Consider the following 15,369-nt stretch of genomic DNA (forward strand, 5'->3'; position numbering starts at 1 on the left):
CATCAAACAGTTAAAAGTCCAAATCGCTATCCCCAATGATGCAGCCCCCACAAGTGTCTGGATCAGAGAATTAAAGAAATTTGCCACTCTGTGAGGAGAAACTACCATGTACCTCACTTCTAAATGACCAGCCCCTCACTGTATTTACGTCCTCTCATTTAAGACTTTCTTTCATGAAAACATGCCAACATCTATCCTGTCAAACTCCCTTAGGATCTTGCATGTTTCAATAGGATCACCCTCATTCTTCTAACCTCCGAAGAACAGGGACCCAACCTATTTAGTCTTTCTTAATAGGGCAATCTTCTTTTGAACTGCCTCCGCAACTACTTTCTGAGGAAAGGGTTTCTTAGGTGAGTAACCTGGAACAATGCATAGAATACATCATACAGAATTTAAAAAGTAGGACAAATTTGCTCCACCATTTCTCCTGGGTGACTTTCTGAACTTTCTCCATTTCCTTGATTTCTTTAATATTCAGAAACCTATAGATATGTTTTGAACAATCTCAAAGACTGAGCCTCCTCAGACCTCTGGGGGAAAAAAACCCAAGGATCCACAGACCTTTGAAAAGATTTCTCCTCACTGAAATCCTAAATATCCAACTCCCTTGTTCTGAGATGAAGCTGCAGTTCTATGCTCATTAGCTGGGGGAAGCGGCCTCCCTACATCCAGCACGTCAAGCTCAATAAGCATTGTACAAGTTTCAGAGAGATTGTCTCTCATCTTTTTATATTGTGAGAGTGGGGGATTAATCAATTTACTCTCTCCTCATAAGGCAAACCTGTTATTCCAGGAAGCAATTCAATGAATTTTTACTGCATTCCATCCTTGGCAAGTCTATCCCTCATTAGTTAAAGAGAGCAGGTACCAACACTACATTCAAGTGTGCTCTAATTATCACTTTGTTGAACCGCTGGTAAGATATTATTATGCCTGTCTTGTTATAGTTATTAAATATCTTCATTCTGCTGCCTCAAGGTTTGCTAAAATCATGGAATTGGCTCAACAACACAATGTAAGGGTTAATTACCCAGTGCCCCCTCAGGCAATTCGCTAATCCTCCTCTCTGCCGCCAAGCCATCGAAGTTGCTCTGAATGACTTTTCTCAGAGTTGATATCCACTCTTCCATTTCCTGCTCACTCTCTGCGGCCAAGTGACAACTGCACTTCTCCTGCATTCGAAGTTCAAAACCATATCGCCGCATCTTGGAACACTGTACAGAGGAGGCAGAGTTAGTTCCAGCAGCTTTTCCTGCATGGCAAAATTGAACACAATCAAAGTGGTGGAAGATTTTTAAATGGCCCATGGGACAGTTAGTGAGAGCCTTCTTCAGGCTTTACTTAATGCCTTGTATATGTTAGTTCAGTTAATGGAAAAAGTCAATGCCTTTCATTGTTTCCATTAAGATTGCCGCATGGCAACCTATAGTGTGTTACTTTAGACTGGGAAGCAGTTCAAGCCACATAATAAAAGACACTTGATCATTACGGTAATGGGTCAACTGAACTTCGGCCATTACATTTGGAAAAGAATTTTGCTTTACAAAGAGGCAGGAATCTTATCAAACCATGGCTAGACCACACAGATGACAGACACATGTAGAAAAAAGAAAGCGGTAGTGGACTACAAAACAAGATAAACCTTAATGGGACCAGATTTGAAATGATGGAGTCTTCAGAGGAAAGGGCGAGCAAACGAGTACTCTGCCCTTCATCAAGTGGTCATAGGAAGGATGCTTCTGTACCTGAGGCTGTTGAAATCAAGAGTTTGTAGCAGTAAAATTGTTACCAACAACTGACACAGAAATCAAAGGATCTGCATCTGCTTGGAGTGTAAAATAAAAATGAAAAATGTTGGTAGTGCTCAGCAGGTCAGGCCATGTCTGTGGGAAGAGAAACAGAGTCAATGTTTCAGATCAATCCCCTTCATCAGAACTCCAGGTGACCTGAAACACTGACTCTGTTTTGCTTCCCACAGATGCTGCCTGACTTGCTGAGTATCCCCAGCAATTTCTGTTTGTCATTAAAGTAATACAGATTTTGGTCTTAATTTCTTTACACCGAGAATGATTAGATTGTGGAAGGCAACAATTGCGGAGCTGCTCAGGTGACCAGCTAGAGATATTTAAGGGAGAAAAGGTTATAATAAAACAGCATTCAATCACTGACAGACAGCAGAACATAATGATGCACTGGGTTCTGGGTTATCTGATGTACGACTTGGAAAAGGCTCATATTCAGGTGCACAAGTAATAAATTAAGCCAGTAGAAGAGTAGCATTGACATTCAGGGGAATTTAATACAAAATTAAGGAGCCTGCTCTTCAGTTACGTAGGGCATGAGTAAGATCATACAGAAACATGGAAAACCTACAGCACAATACAGGCCCTTCAGCCCACGAAGCAGTACCAATCATGTCCTTACCTAGGCTTACCCATAGCACTCTATTTTTCTAAGTTCCATGTACTTATCCAGGAAAAGACTCCATTGCTTCCGCCTCCACCACTGCCGCCAGCAGCCCATTCCACGCATTCACCACTCTCTGCATAAAAAACTTACCCCTGACATCTCCTTTGTACCTACTTCCAAGCACCTTAAGACTATGCCTTCTCGTGCTAGCCATTTCAGCCCTGGGAAAAATTCTCTGCCTATCCACACGATCGATGCCTCTCATCATCTTATGCACCTCCATCTGGTCACCTCTCATCCTCCACCTCTCCAAGGAGAAAAGGCCGAGTTCACTCAACCTATTCTCATAAGGCATGCTCCCCAATCCAAGCAACATCCTTGTAAATCTCCTCTGCACCGTTTCTATAGTTTCCACATCCTTCCTGTAGTGAGGTGACCAGAACTGAGCACAGTATTCCAAGTGAGGTCTGCCAAGGGTCCTATACAGCTGTAACATTACCTCTTGGCTCTCGAACTCAATCCCACAGTTGATGAAGGTCAATATCTTCTTAACCAAGCAGTCAACCTGCGCAGCAGCTTTGAATGTGCTATGGACTCGGACCCCCAAGATACCCCTGATCCTCCACACTGCCAAGAGTCTTACCATTAATACTATATTCTGCCATCATAATTGACCTACCAAAATGAACCACTTCATACTTATCTGGGTTGAACTCCATCTGTCTCAGATGTTGAGTACTGTGCACAGTACAAGGTCTCCGCACTCAAGGAAGAATGCTAATGCAAGGATAGCAGTAGCTCAGATGCAAGTTTAATGGACTAATATTTCAAATGGCTTTGCTGCTTTCCGGAAATATTGGATGGGCTGGGTTATATCTGCCGCAGTTTACAGGAATGAGAGTGGAGCTGACTGAACACACAATCCTAAGGGGTCCTGACAGGGTGGACATGGAGAGAAAACTTCCTCTTGTGTGAGAAAATCCCATTAGGAAAGAGATGCACCATATCTCTCAGAAAAAAAAACTGCAGTGAAAAGTCTCTTCCCTAAAAGGCTGTGGAAGCAGAGTACTCAGATATCTTTAACTCATGACTGGCTAGATTCTTGATGGCCTAAAAGCAACAGAAAGAGTTCTGGGTTTATAAGTGAATATCTCATTGGAAGTGGAAAATGGAAAGTTAAGAAAGTGGGTAAAAAGCAAGTAGAGTCCCAAATGTTCTAAATAGTAGTAGAGGGTAAATGAGCAAGAGACCACTGCTTCAGCCACATCCAGAAAATTGGGTCCTATTCTGGAGAGATGAGAAGGCTTTAGAGAGGATGCAGAAGAGTTATAGCAGGAACAGAGAGACTGATGCAGCTGTGGTCTCTTTCCATGGAAAGGACAGAAATATTTCCAATTACCAAAGAGGTCAAAAACAAAGCACCTTGGAATGATAGTGCCGGATGTGAAAACCAAAGAAATATCTGAGTGGTTAGGGTGCAAATTGTGAGAATATTTAGAGGCTAATATAAAACTCTACACCTGAATGATTCAAGCAGCAAGGAATAACAGAGACCCATCTATTGTACACAGACCACTCGCCATTCCTGGCGCGTGCATTTTCAATCACCATTTTTGACCTGTCCGAAATGCACTGATTTTGATTTTGCACATAACATGCATTCAGATTGCTAACTAACAAAAATGTATAAGTTATACCTGTACAACATCAACGCAGGAATCCAAAAAAATCGATCCTTTGGACTCCTTAAACCCCTTCTCCTCTTTGCAAAAACAGAGGCTGTATGAGCCATCGGGAAGCTGGGTCAGGTAACAGTATCTTCTCTTAAATACCTACAATAAAACAGATAACTATTTTATTGATATAAATTAACTCTCAAGCAATCAAACATTCAAGTTTAAAGCACTCAATAATGCAATACTGATGTTCATCTACAAAACTAGACTCTGATAGAAATGCAAGCCTTACAAGAGATACTAGATCCACGCTGAATATGGCAGTCCTGATTGACGCCACGTGAAGCATGGGAAATGAAAACAAGTAACACACTATTACCAAAAAACCACAATGAAAATAATCATATTTAATATAAAAACAGGTAATTAAAAATCTAAAATTAAATAAAATCAGAAAATGAAGGAACACTCACAGCATTTGTAGAAAAAGAAACAGACTTAACGTCTCAGGTCAAATATTCTTCATTAGAATTGGGGAAGTGAACAGTGAGGAAGTAAGTTAGTTTTTAGATTAAGAAAATTGAGAGAGGAGTGGAAAGGACGAAGCTAAGTCCTCACCGATCAACTGCCAGCTCCTGCTCCACCTTTTCACCAGTTATCTCTCCGTCTTTCCAGTACAGATGAACAGCCTCCAGCTGAAGCACTGAATGTCTATTTCCCTCCACAGATATTTCCTGACCTGCTGAGTTACTCCAGCGCCTGTTGTACCATTTCGAATATTTTCTATTTTAATTTCCGGTTTCCTGCATCCACAGTTCCTTTGGTTTCTGACTACTTTTGAATTCACTGCTACTTCTTTCAGGAATGCTTACTTAGAAGAAATTCTGCTCCTCTTATGGCACAATATCCATTTGTTACTCTTACCTTCTTTACCTCAGTCTTCAAAAAAGTGTTGACCAATAACTGCTACTATAACCACAAATGTTTACCCATAATTATCTCCAAATTTCAACACAAAAACCGGGATCATCTGGGCAGCCTTTGCCCCATCCACCCTTTCAGGAATATTCTCATTATATCTGTTCCTTCTGACTAACTGCATCTTAAAACTGCTACAATTTACTTCATCTGGTTTTGAAATTCCAGCCAATAAGATCCAGTGTAAGAACCCGTCATCTTTCACTAGTCTGTCCTACACCAGGACCAAGAGTCCCCTTGTCTCTTCACAACACTTGTGGCCACAGACCCCGTGTGGCCAATTACAGGGATTTTTCAGAAAGAGTTAAAAGACCTCTAAGGAAATTAATGCTTTAAATCTTTTCTGTGCTCTTGCCCTCATTCTCCACACCAACATTGATTATGTTAGTCACCAAGTTTGTTTCTCTGTAACTCCCTCCATGTTCATGTCTTCTCTTTCACTAAATCCCCTCTTGGAGAGTAGGTCTTTACTATTCCACCATAACCTGTCCACTTCCACCCAAACTCAACTCCCAACACAGGTCTTCCTCCTCAGCCACTGATGTTATGCTCAATGACATTGTCTGAGACACTGTCAACATATAAATTCTTGCAGTTCTTTTGCAGTGAAAAATAAATCACGGCATACAAATCTGAGCATTTTGGATCACCGTAAACAAGAGTAGCAGTGCAAAAAAAAAGTCATGCTTTGACTGGCTTCCCTCAAGGCACTGGGGAATCCAGTGGAAATATCCATATACAAGCAAATTATGAATGAATACCTTTCCTACAATACGCAGGAAGTCAGAGAAGCCAGTTACAAACTAGAGTGTATGTAAAGCAGCACCTATCCCGAATGTCAAGCTACATTATGCAGACAGTGTCCCTTCAGCCTACTGACCATCAAAAATCCACCAACACCAATTCTATTTTATTCTCCCCGATCTTTCTCCAGATTCTAAAAATCACTTCTACACATACTACCACTTCTTTGGATTGTGGGAGGAAAACAGAACACCCAGTGTGAACAACTCACTTTTGGAAGGGCATGCAAACTCCATGTAACAGCACTGGGACCCTATTCATTGGGATCATGGGCACCACGTTCCTCAACTACTCACTTTGGCCCTGATACATACCCCCCTTTCTATTCACCAGGACCCTGGTTCCTATGCTTACTTTCAACTCTTCTGGGTCACTGGTAAATTTATTACATACTGCGAAACATCTTAATAAAAGGTGATTAAAAACAGCACACACAAATTGCTGGAGGCCAGGATGAATTGAGGCATTCATGGAAGCAATAGTCAATAGTCCAGAACATTTGCCAATTTGGCCTCAGCTAAATCCTAAATCTGTTGAATTATCTGAGTTTTAAAGCAATCAGGAGATAGTGGGAATAGTCCTGTAAATACAATGAGGTAAAAGATCACCATGTCCTCATCGAATGGTGCAGCAAGTTGAAAGGATTAGATGGCGTATCCCAGCTCCTGAAATTGTATCCTTATATTTTAATATGAATAAGTAATTGTATTACATCGTCTTCTTTTACAGCCTGGAAGTGATCTTATGATACACCTTTCCTATTTACAATTTTAAACAACCATCCCATTCCACTGTGGGTCTCCCTCTCCAAACCAGAGGTGTGATCTTACCTTCATTGAAACAGTAATAGTGCTGTTCATGTGAGCTTTATACAGCCACCCTTCCTTGATGTTCCCTCCTTTCTGAGAGCATATTGATGTACCATCCTGGGGGGTAAAAGACAAGGATAAGCAACTGATGTTTGAGGTAGCTGGGATGTTAAGTCGAGCACTCCACTTGTCAGCATATTATACGTACAACATTATTCTGATAGTTTGAAAATCACAGGTGCAGGAAATCTGAAATAAAAACTGAAAGTACTGTAAACACTCAGCCTTTTGAGCAACGTCTGTGGAGACAGAAACATTTCAGAAATGGTTTCCTTCAACAGAACAGAGGGGAAACCTTTCTCTGTTTTCAGAAACTGTTCCAAATCCCAAGTAACTGTTTCACTTCTAACAAATGTTGTCTGCCCTGCTGAGAGTTTCCAGCACCTTGTTTTTGCAACTCTGATGACTCATTCAAATGGGAATTCTCAGACTGTTATCTCAAAGTGAAAAAGATTATATAATATCTAAGTAAACTATTGTGTAGAAGGATTAAAAGATAGTCCAAGATTGAGTACAAGGCAGTGGAGGAGTATTGGTGCATTTTGCCACCATGGTGGGTATTGAGATGCTGTGGAATCTCATTCAACAGGTTCATGGTTGTAACATCTCCAACACCCACCTGAAATCAATGACAAATGTTGGGGAAGTTTCACACAGATTCCCTCTGTGTCAAATTTCAACATATGCAGGAGCAAAAGAAGAACTGGTCAATCATAGGACTCATGAGATGGGGACAACAGAGCAGCTCCAATGTGAATACTGACTCAGGGGCCAAGCAGTCACTAAGGAGGGAGTACACTAAAAATAAAACTTTCTGATTGTATGAGCCAAGATCCTCACGATCACTCTTCTGCAGGGTTCCATCCCCCGGCAGACACGCCTACTACGCCTTGGTGATATCTCGTCACCCCTTCACAAACCCTTTAAGCCCTGGCTTTCCTAGGCATGGACAGGTTCTGCTTGAGGCAACTTCCAGCTGCCAGTAGGTACGTATCATTTTAAATCACTTGCTCTTTGCAAGGAGTTAACAGGATCTCCAGATGTTTGGCTTCACAAATTGCCCAGTTTAGATGAGGTCAAGTCTACCGTCCACTCACTGCATGCTCCTCAGCACCTCCTCCCAATCACGGGTACTAATGGAAACGGCAACTACTTACTTCCTCCTTATCTGCATCTTCATCAACTTCAAACAGCTGCACTGGCAGTTTTTCTGGCTGGTGCACTTTGCTATGGGAAACAATAATCAAAATGAGTTTAAAAGCCAAGAGTTAAATAAAAAAAACAGCAAAATTACACTGGACTGGGGGGGGGGGGGTGGGGAACCTCTGTTGTGAGACATATTATTGCCTCTCCCCTGCTCAGCTCTCTATGCATTTATAGGGTGGGGTCCCAAGTGTGTCAGGCAGTGTGGGTGTGGGAAGTGGCCAGGAGGGGAGGCATTCCTCTTTCCCAGCACTGGGTTTGGGATCTGTTGGCAGCTGGCGTAGTGGGCACTGAGACTTGGCATGCCTTCAGCCATGAGCTGAGCTGAACGCCGATCAGGACAGACATCACGTCACTAGAAGAACAATCCATACAATCCTCTAGACTGGCTTGACCGCCTGAAGGGTCACAGAAAGAATTTTCAGAATGTTTTTACAACCGGCCTTTTTTGCCTCTTCATGAAGATTGTAGGGCTGAACTGAGGAAAGTCGGCAGGAACTATTTCATCACATTGTGGCATGTCTGCGTATGTAATTCCAGAGCACATATCGCTAGGGAGCGAGCAACATTTAAGCAGTATCTGAATCCTTAAGGCATGGGCTATGGATCTAGTACAGGTAAAAGGGGTTTGAATAGATGAGAGCAAAGGTCAGCATGGGCATGTTGAATCAAAGAACGTTTTACAACTCTAAGCAACCCATCCCCAGGGCACAGGCGATTCTACTCTTCAAGACAGTCCATCTGCAACTTCCTCTGATTCACCTCCGAATGAAACAAATTGGAGCTGACAGAGTGAAGGGGTTTGGTGAAACAGCAATTGTTTGTCTGAGTTATTGAGATCACGATGGAGAGGACGACACAAGAACATGGGAGAAAGACATACACACACAGAAAGGGATGGTAGCAATTGCGGTGTTCTCAAAGGGAGCAGGGTAAGTAGAAGAAAGGGAAGAATTAGCAGAGTCATGTAAAGAATGCAGGGACTAGCTACCTGCTGTTCCAATATAGAGCTGGTACAGATGACGGAGCAAATAGTTTGATTCTCTAGTAAATCTGGCCCGGTTCTGTGAAAATACTACATGCGTGACAGAGCTGCAGGAGAAGGAATCCCTGGGGCCGACACAGATCAGGGCATCACTTCTGCACAGCTTGACAGGTTTAATCACCACAGACCAAAATCAGACTTACCTTGGCAACGATCTGAAATCCCCAGCATAGGCTTCATATTTGTAGCTGACTGCAAGCCAGTCTGAGTTATAGGTCCTGATACACTGTTAGCAAGCCAAACAGCAACATAAAGTGATCAGCAGTATTACACCAGATGCAGCAAGTCAATACCTCACAATCTTAGGACAATTCTCAACTCTTGGAAAAATTAATCATTTTCAAACCAAAGCTAAAAAAAAACACCCTAATTCAGTTTTCCCTAAATTTATTCAATTAAGTCAATCCCAAACTTAAATATATTCTAAAATTTTCCAATCTGTAATTACATGAAAATAGGCTTGTTTTTTTAACTAACACTTATTATTCAAGAAAGTAATCTTTCAGCCCAGCTTGGCTCATTCACCAGCAACAACCCTACACGTCCTACTGCATGATAAATCCTTCTTTATAAGGAAACCTTTATACCCCGAGAGTTCATGCCAGATAACATGCACCCATTTGGAAGCATAGCCATTGTATAATGGTTAAAGGCAAGTTGTGCCCAACGAATTTAAAAGATTAATTGAGGAAATTGTAAAGAAAATGCAGTGAATCTCGTGGATGTACAGTAGGTTTTCAAGAAGTAATTGCTAAGCTGTTGTTTATTCTGTATTTTAATTAACCTCATTAATGCTAAAAGCAGGAAATATGAAATATCAGTCAATATTTGCTACTTTCTGAAAGAAGACAATTTTCCAACAACCTCAGAGTATTCCAGAATAGATTACAGTTAAAGTCATAAAAGAAAACTTTGATAATCCAGCACTGTATGTCATCTGGCTTGCTTAGCCAAAAGATTGAAGGTGGTGTGTAGCCAGAGCTGGGTTCGGTGTTCAGAAAGCCAGAGGTCAGGAATGTGGGCAGTGTGTTATTATGTGTGTACATAAAAAAAAATTTCAGCTCCCAGCATGAAATGTAAGTGGTTCACCCGGAACCAGAAGTGATGTTGGTGAAGGTGATAGACACATGCTCTTGGTGGGTTGAAGGTCCCGAGTAAAATGTGGTCGTGCTGAAGCCATGACTGTCTCCTGTTAATGTTTGAAAACCCATGCACAGTTTGCTGTTGTTAAAGAACATAACATGGCATCAGAAGTCGGCACGAGGTCTAAATATGAAGCATAATTGAATACTGCAAGCGACTGAGAAAGAGACACTGGTTCCGATGGAGAGAAGCTGCGGCCCAGAGAGCATGTTGAGTCTTGAAGCTACCGAAGTCCACCGGATTCACTAAGAGAATACCAGGTGGGAGAAACCTAAAAATTGTGTCATGGATAACCTAAGTCCTCCCACAGTCATGCAGTTTACTAGCTGATAATTGGAAACGCTTCAAATAGCAATTCAATATATATTTAGCAGAGATCTTACAGAAAGCTCTGTAATCATTGTGGAAAGAAGAATAATTTTGCAAGGTGCTACAAATCTGGGGCTACCAAGAGAAAGGTTTGCTTTCCAGCAGGTTCAGCCTTTCACATGTAGTCAGACCCAATATTGGTTGTATTCACTTTTCAACAATCAGTAGCTGTGCCTTTATGCTTGAAGGTCACTGTACAACCCCCTTCGTCTGAAACACTCCCTCCAACATAGCCAGTCACTTTTAACTTCATTGGATAAATCTTGCTCTTTACTTTGAGAGTTTTGTAATCATCAATTGACAACAGATTCACCTGGGCTCTGGTGTCAAGCTTGAAAGGAATTACTGTCTCATTCACAGTCACTGGAACAATCCATTCTGTCTTACCAGCATCAAGAGACTGCAAAGACTACAAAGACTTCCTCCATTTCCTGATCAACAAAGTGCACTTTGGAAAATCTGCCAGACCAAAATGGATTAGAGTTTTACTGTGTGTTGAAAGACATGGTTCATTGTAACATAGGTCAGGTGACAGCCACTTCACTTACAGCAAGCTCTCACAACTAGTGGTGAAAATAATTAATAGAATGGGCACCTTTGAAATTGTTGCATGGATTTGCCAAGGCCCCCTAAGCAGACAAATGGATCTTCACTTTAATTAACCATCTGAAAGATCAAACCTCCAGCAATATATTGAACAGTTTGACACAGGATCAGACTCTTCAGCTCATATTTTGCAGTGAGTTAATTGAACTAAATGAAAAAGTATTTAAAACTCTTTTCTGCTATGATCCATTCAATGCCCATTTCTGTGTATATCTAAGAGCCTCAAACACCTCTGTCATAGAAAACAGAACATCTACAGGTGCTAAAAATCCAAAGCTACACACACACAAAATACTGGAGGAACTCAGCAGGCCAGGCAGCAGAGTAAAAAGAGGAAACAGTTGGTGTTTGCGCTGAGAATCTTCATCAGGACTGGAAAGGAAAGGGAGAAGTCAGAATAAGAAGGTGAGGGGAGGAAGAAATACAAAGTGGCGGGTGATAGGTAAAACTGGAGGGGGGAGGGGAAAACAGCTGGGAAATTGATTGATGAAAGAGATAAAGGCCTGGAGAAGGAGGAATCTGATAGAAGACAAAAGATCATGGAAGAAAGGGAAGGGGGAGCATCACCAGAGGCAAGTGATGGGCAGATAAGAATAGAAGATGTGAGAGGGAAACAGAAATGGGGAATGGTGAAGGGGGGGGGAGGGGATGGAATTTACCAGAAGTTCGAGAAATCGATGTTCATGGCATCAGGTTGGAGGCTACCCAGATGAAATATGAGGTGTGGTTCCTGAGTGCGGCATCATCATTGCAGTCAAGGAGGCCATGGATTGACATGTCAGAATGGGAATGGGAAATAGAATTAAAGTTGGTGGCCACTGGGAATTACATGCTCAGCGAAGCAGTCGCCTAATCAATGTTGGATCTTACGATACACAGGAGGCCACATCGGGAGGAATGGATACAGTAGATGACCCCAACAAGTTTGCAGATGAAGTGCTGCCTCACCTGGAAGGAATGTTTGGGACCCTGGAGGGTAGTGAGGGAGGAGGTGTAAGGGCTGGTATGGCACTTGCTCCACGTGCAAGGATAAGTGCCAGGAGGGAGATCAGTGGGGAAAGATAAGTTAACAATGGAGCCACGTAGGGAATGATCCCTGTGGTTGGGGAGCAATGCTGCTGTAAGCTTAGCACACGGACTGTTCCACATAGCCATATCCATCGTATCTACCTTCACCACCACCTCTGGGGGAAGGGGGGGGGGCATCCACCATTCTTGGGAAAAATAAACTTGTCCTGTACATTTCCTTTGAAAATTTCCCTCTCATCTTAAATGCATGCTCCCTAGTATTAGACATTTCAACCCTGGGAGAAAGATACTGGTCATCCATCTATGCCTTTCGAAATCTTATATCCTCTATCAGGTCTCCTCTCAACACTATTAAAAGTTTGTGGCCACATTCAGGGAGCAACGGTCTTGCATCCCCTTTGCACAGAGGTTTAATAACAATCTGGGGTACCTGAAGATATTTAGAGAGATATACACAAGATTTCTCAATGTGTCACACAAAGATAATTGATCACAGCAAAAGCTATATGGATTTTATCTTACCAGGTTTTACAATCAGAATTTGCAGATGATAGGGTTCCTCAAATAGAAGACTCACAGGTGTCTCAAATGTTTACATCACCCTTTCTTGCAGTAGTCCTGCACATTTCTGTAATCATTGATCAAAATCAACCTCAGCCAATAGCATCTGACTCCTTTCATGCTCTCAGGGTTTCTTAATTCTGATAGTTACTTCAGCTGCTTATACTGGCAACAAGCCTTAGCTCAGTGGAAGTATAGTGGATTCCGGTTAATCGGGACACATTTGTGACCAGTACATTTTAGCCCAATTAAGCAGCTGTCCCAATTAGCTGAAGATTCAAGGATATAGTAAAAAGGTATAAAAAAGACACACTAATGTGTAGCAGAGTAAAAAAAAAATTATGTATTTGCTTGAAGTATAGGTCAAATTAGAACTAATATTACTACAGCATCTTAAAACTGTGTATTACTTCTTAATAGTTTTATATTGTTATATATATTAATAGTCTTAATAGATAGAGGAATTCATTCAGTGTATGCTGCCCTGTTCTTTTGATTGACTATAAATGAACAAAATCGGCATAGATAATGGACTGCCTTCACAGAATGCTTTTGATGATTCCTCCAAATCCCCATTTTCATTGTAACATTCAAGATGATTGTCGAAACCTTCAAATTCCTTGCAGTTCCTGGCAACGATAATCCCAGTGCCAAAGAAGAGCAAGGTGGCATGCCTGAATGACTATCGACCTGTGGCTCTGACATCAATTGCTATGAAGTGCTTCGAGAGATTGGTTATGGCACACATCAACCACAGCCTACCAGTCAACCTCGACGCTTCTATCGGAGCAACAGGTCAACATCAGATGCCATCTCTCTGGCCCTACATTCCTCCTTAGAACACCTGGAGAATAAAGACACATACATAAGGCTTCTTTTCATTGACTACAGCTCTGCCTTTAATACCATCATTCCAAATAAACTGATTCCTAAGCTCCGGAACCTGAGCCTTAGCATTCAGATCCGCAGCTGGATCTTCAACTTCCTCACAGACAGGACACAGGCTGTAAAAATAGGGGACAAGCTCTCCTCTACAATCACTCTGAGCACCGGTGCCCCACAAGGCTGTGTACTCAGCCCCCTGCTGTACTCACTATACACCCATGATTGCTGATGACACAACAATTGTAGGCCGTATCTCGGGTAATGATGAGTTTGAGTACAGAGAGGAAATTAAGAACCTGGTGCGAAGATAATAACCTATCCCTCAACGTCAGCAAGACAAAGGAATTGGTTGTTGACTTCAGCAGGAGTAGCGGACCGCACGACCCAATTTACATCGGTGGTGCACAAGTGGAACAGGTCAAAAGCTTTAAGTTCCTCGGGGTCAATATCACAAATGACCTGACTTGGTCCAACCAAGCAGAGTTCACTGCCAAGAAGGCCCACCAGCGCCTTTACTTCCTGAGAAAACTAAAGAAATTTGGTCTGTCCCCTAAAACCCTCACTAATTTTTATCGATGCACCATAGAAAGCATTCTTCTAGGGTGCATCACAACCTGGTATGGAAGTTGTTCTGTCCAAGACCAAAAGAAGCTGCAGAAGATCGTGAACACGGCTCAGCACATTACACAAACCAATCTTCCGTCCTTGGACTCACTTTACACCGCACGCTGTCGGAGCAGTGCTGCCAGGATAATCAAGGACATGACCCACCCAGCCAACACACTTTTCGTCCCTCTCCCCTCCGGGAGAAGGCTCAGGAGCTTGAAGACTCGTATGGCAAGATTTGGGAACAGCTTCTTTCCAACTGTGATAAGACTGCTGAACGGATCCTGACCCGGATCTGGGCCGTACCCTCCAAATATCCGGACCTGCCTCTCGGTGTTTTTGCACTACCTTACTTTCCATTTTTCTATTTTCTATTTATAATTTCTAATTTAAATTTTTAATATTTACTAATTTTTACTATTTTTAATACTTAATATTTGTAATCCAGGGAGTGGGAAGCACAGAATCAAATATCGCTGTGATGATTGTACGTTCTAGTACCAATTGTTTGGCGACAATAAAGTATAAAGTATAAGTTCTATCTTGTTGAGGTAGTGAAATAATTTCATTTTCACTCCTGGCTATTTCTAGCATCTCCAAGCCTGAACGCTTGAAACTACAGTGAGCAAAACTGTTGTGAATTGCCTCACTTCTTATTTCTTGCAAGCTATCATTAAAACGCTGTTCGTTCTAAGCACGGTATACACCACACAAGTTCATACGACTGACACTACTTGGAAACTTCAGCAACACTCCTGTCTCAATTAAATAGAATAGTGCCCCAAATAAATGAAAGGACTTCCAGGTATCTTCTTGATTAGTTTTAATTACTTTAACAGTTGCCCCTGTCCTGATTAACCGATGGCCTAATTAACCAGAATCCACTGCACTTCCATCCATCACAGAGAAGGTCCAGGGTCCATATCACACACTGTGATTTGAAGGTATTGTGGATTAGAGAAGTACTGAGTTGTGAGAAATGTTCCCCAAATTCTATCTCACATCCGACACAAAAATCAGATTGTCTGGTCATTTTGGCAACACTAGTTATTGGAATCTGCAGTTGGCTAATTGCTACCTACAACATTCATTAATTATAAAGCACTGAAGGTTCTGAAATGCATTGAGTAACAATCAAATACTCTAAATCCACCACTAGAATACAATCTGAAATAGCAGTTAT

At 41.8% G+C, this 15,369-nt stretch overlaps 1 protein-coding gene across 4 annotated transcripts in view; it reads right to left on the bottom strand.

Moving 5' to 3' along the window:
- dock11 (dedicator of cytokinesis 11) overlaps positions 1–15,369 on the bottom strand; it is a 322,191-nt gene that overhangs the window by 240,948 nt on the left and 65,874 nt on the right. For all 4 annotated transcript variants that reach the window (XM_063060509.1, XM_063060507.1, XM_063060506.1 and 1 more), the window contains exons 4-8: positions 9,131–9,213; positions 7,897–7,966; positions 6,701–6,796; positions 4,110–4,244; positions 1,034–1,217 (exon numbers count right to left, since the gene is read on the bottom strand). In XM_063060509.1, the coding sequence (XP_062916579.1) occupies positions 1,034–1,217; positions 4,110–4,244; positions 6,701–6,796; positions 7,897–7,966; positions 9,131–9,213 (568 nt within the window). The remainder of the gene's footprint in view (positions 1–1,033; positions 1,218–4,109; positions 4,245–6,700; positions 6,797–7,896; positions 7,967–9,130; positions 9,214–15,369) is intronic.

The sequence above is a fragment of the Mobula hypostoma genome, chromosome 10, assembly GCF_963921235.1.
Source record: "Mobula hypostoma chromosome 10, sMobHyp1.1, whole genome shotgun sequence".
Classification (NCBI taxonomy): domain Eukaryota; kingdom Metazoa; phylum Chordata; class Chondrichthyes; order Myliobatiformes; family Myliobatidae; genus Mobula; species Mobula hypostoma.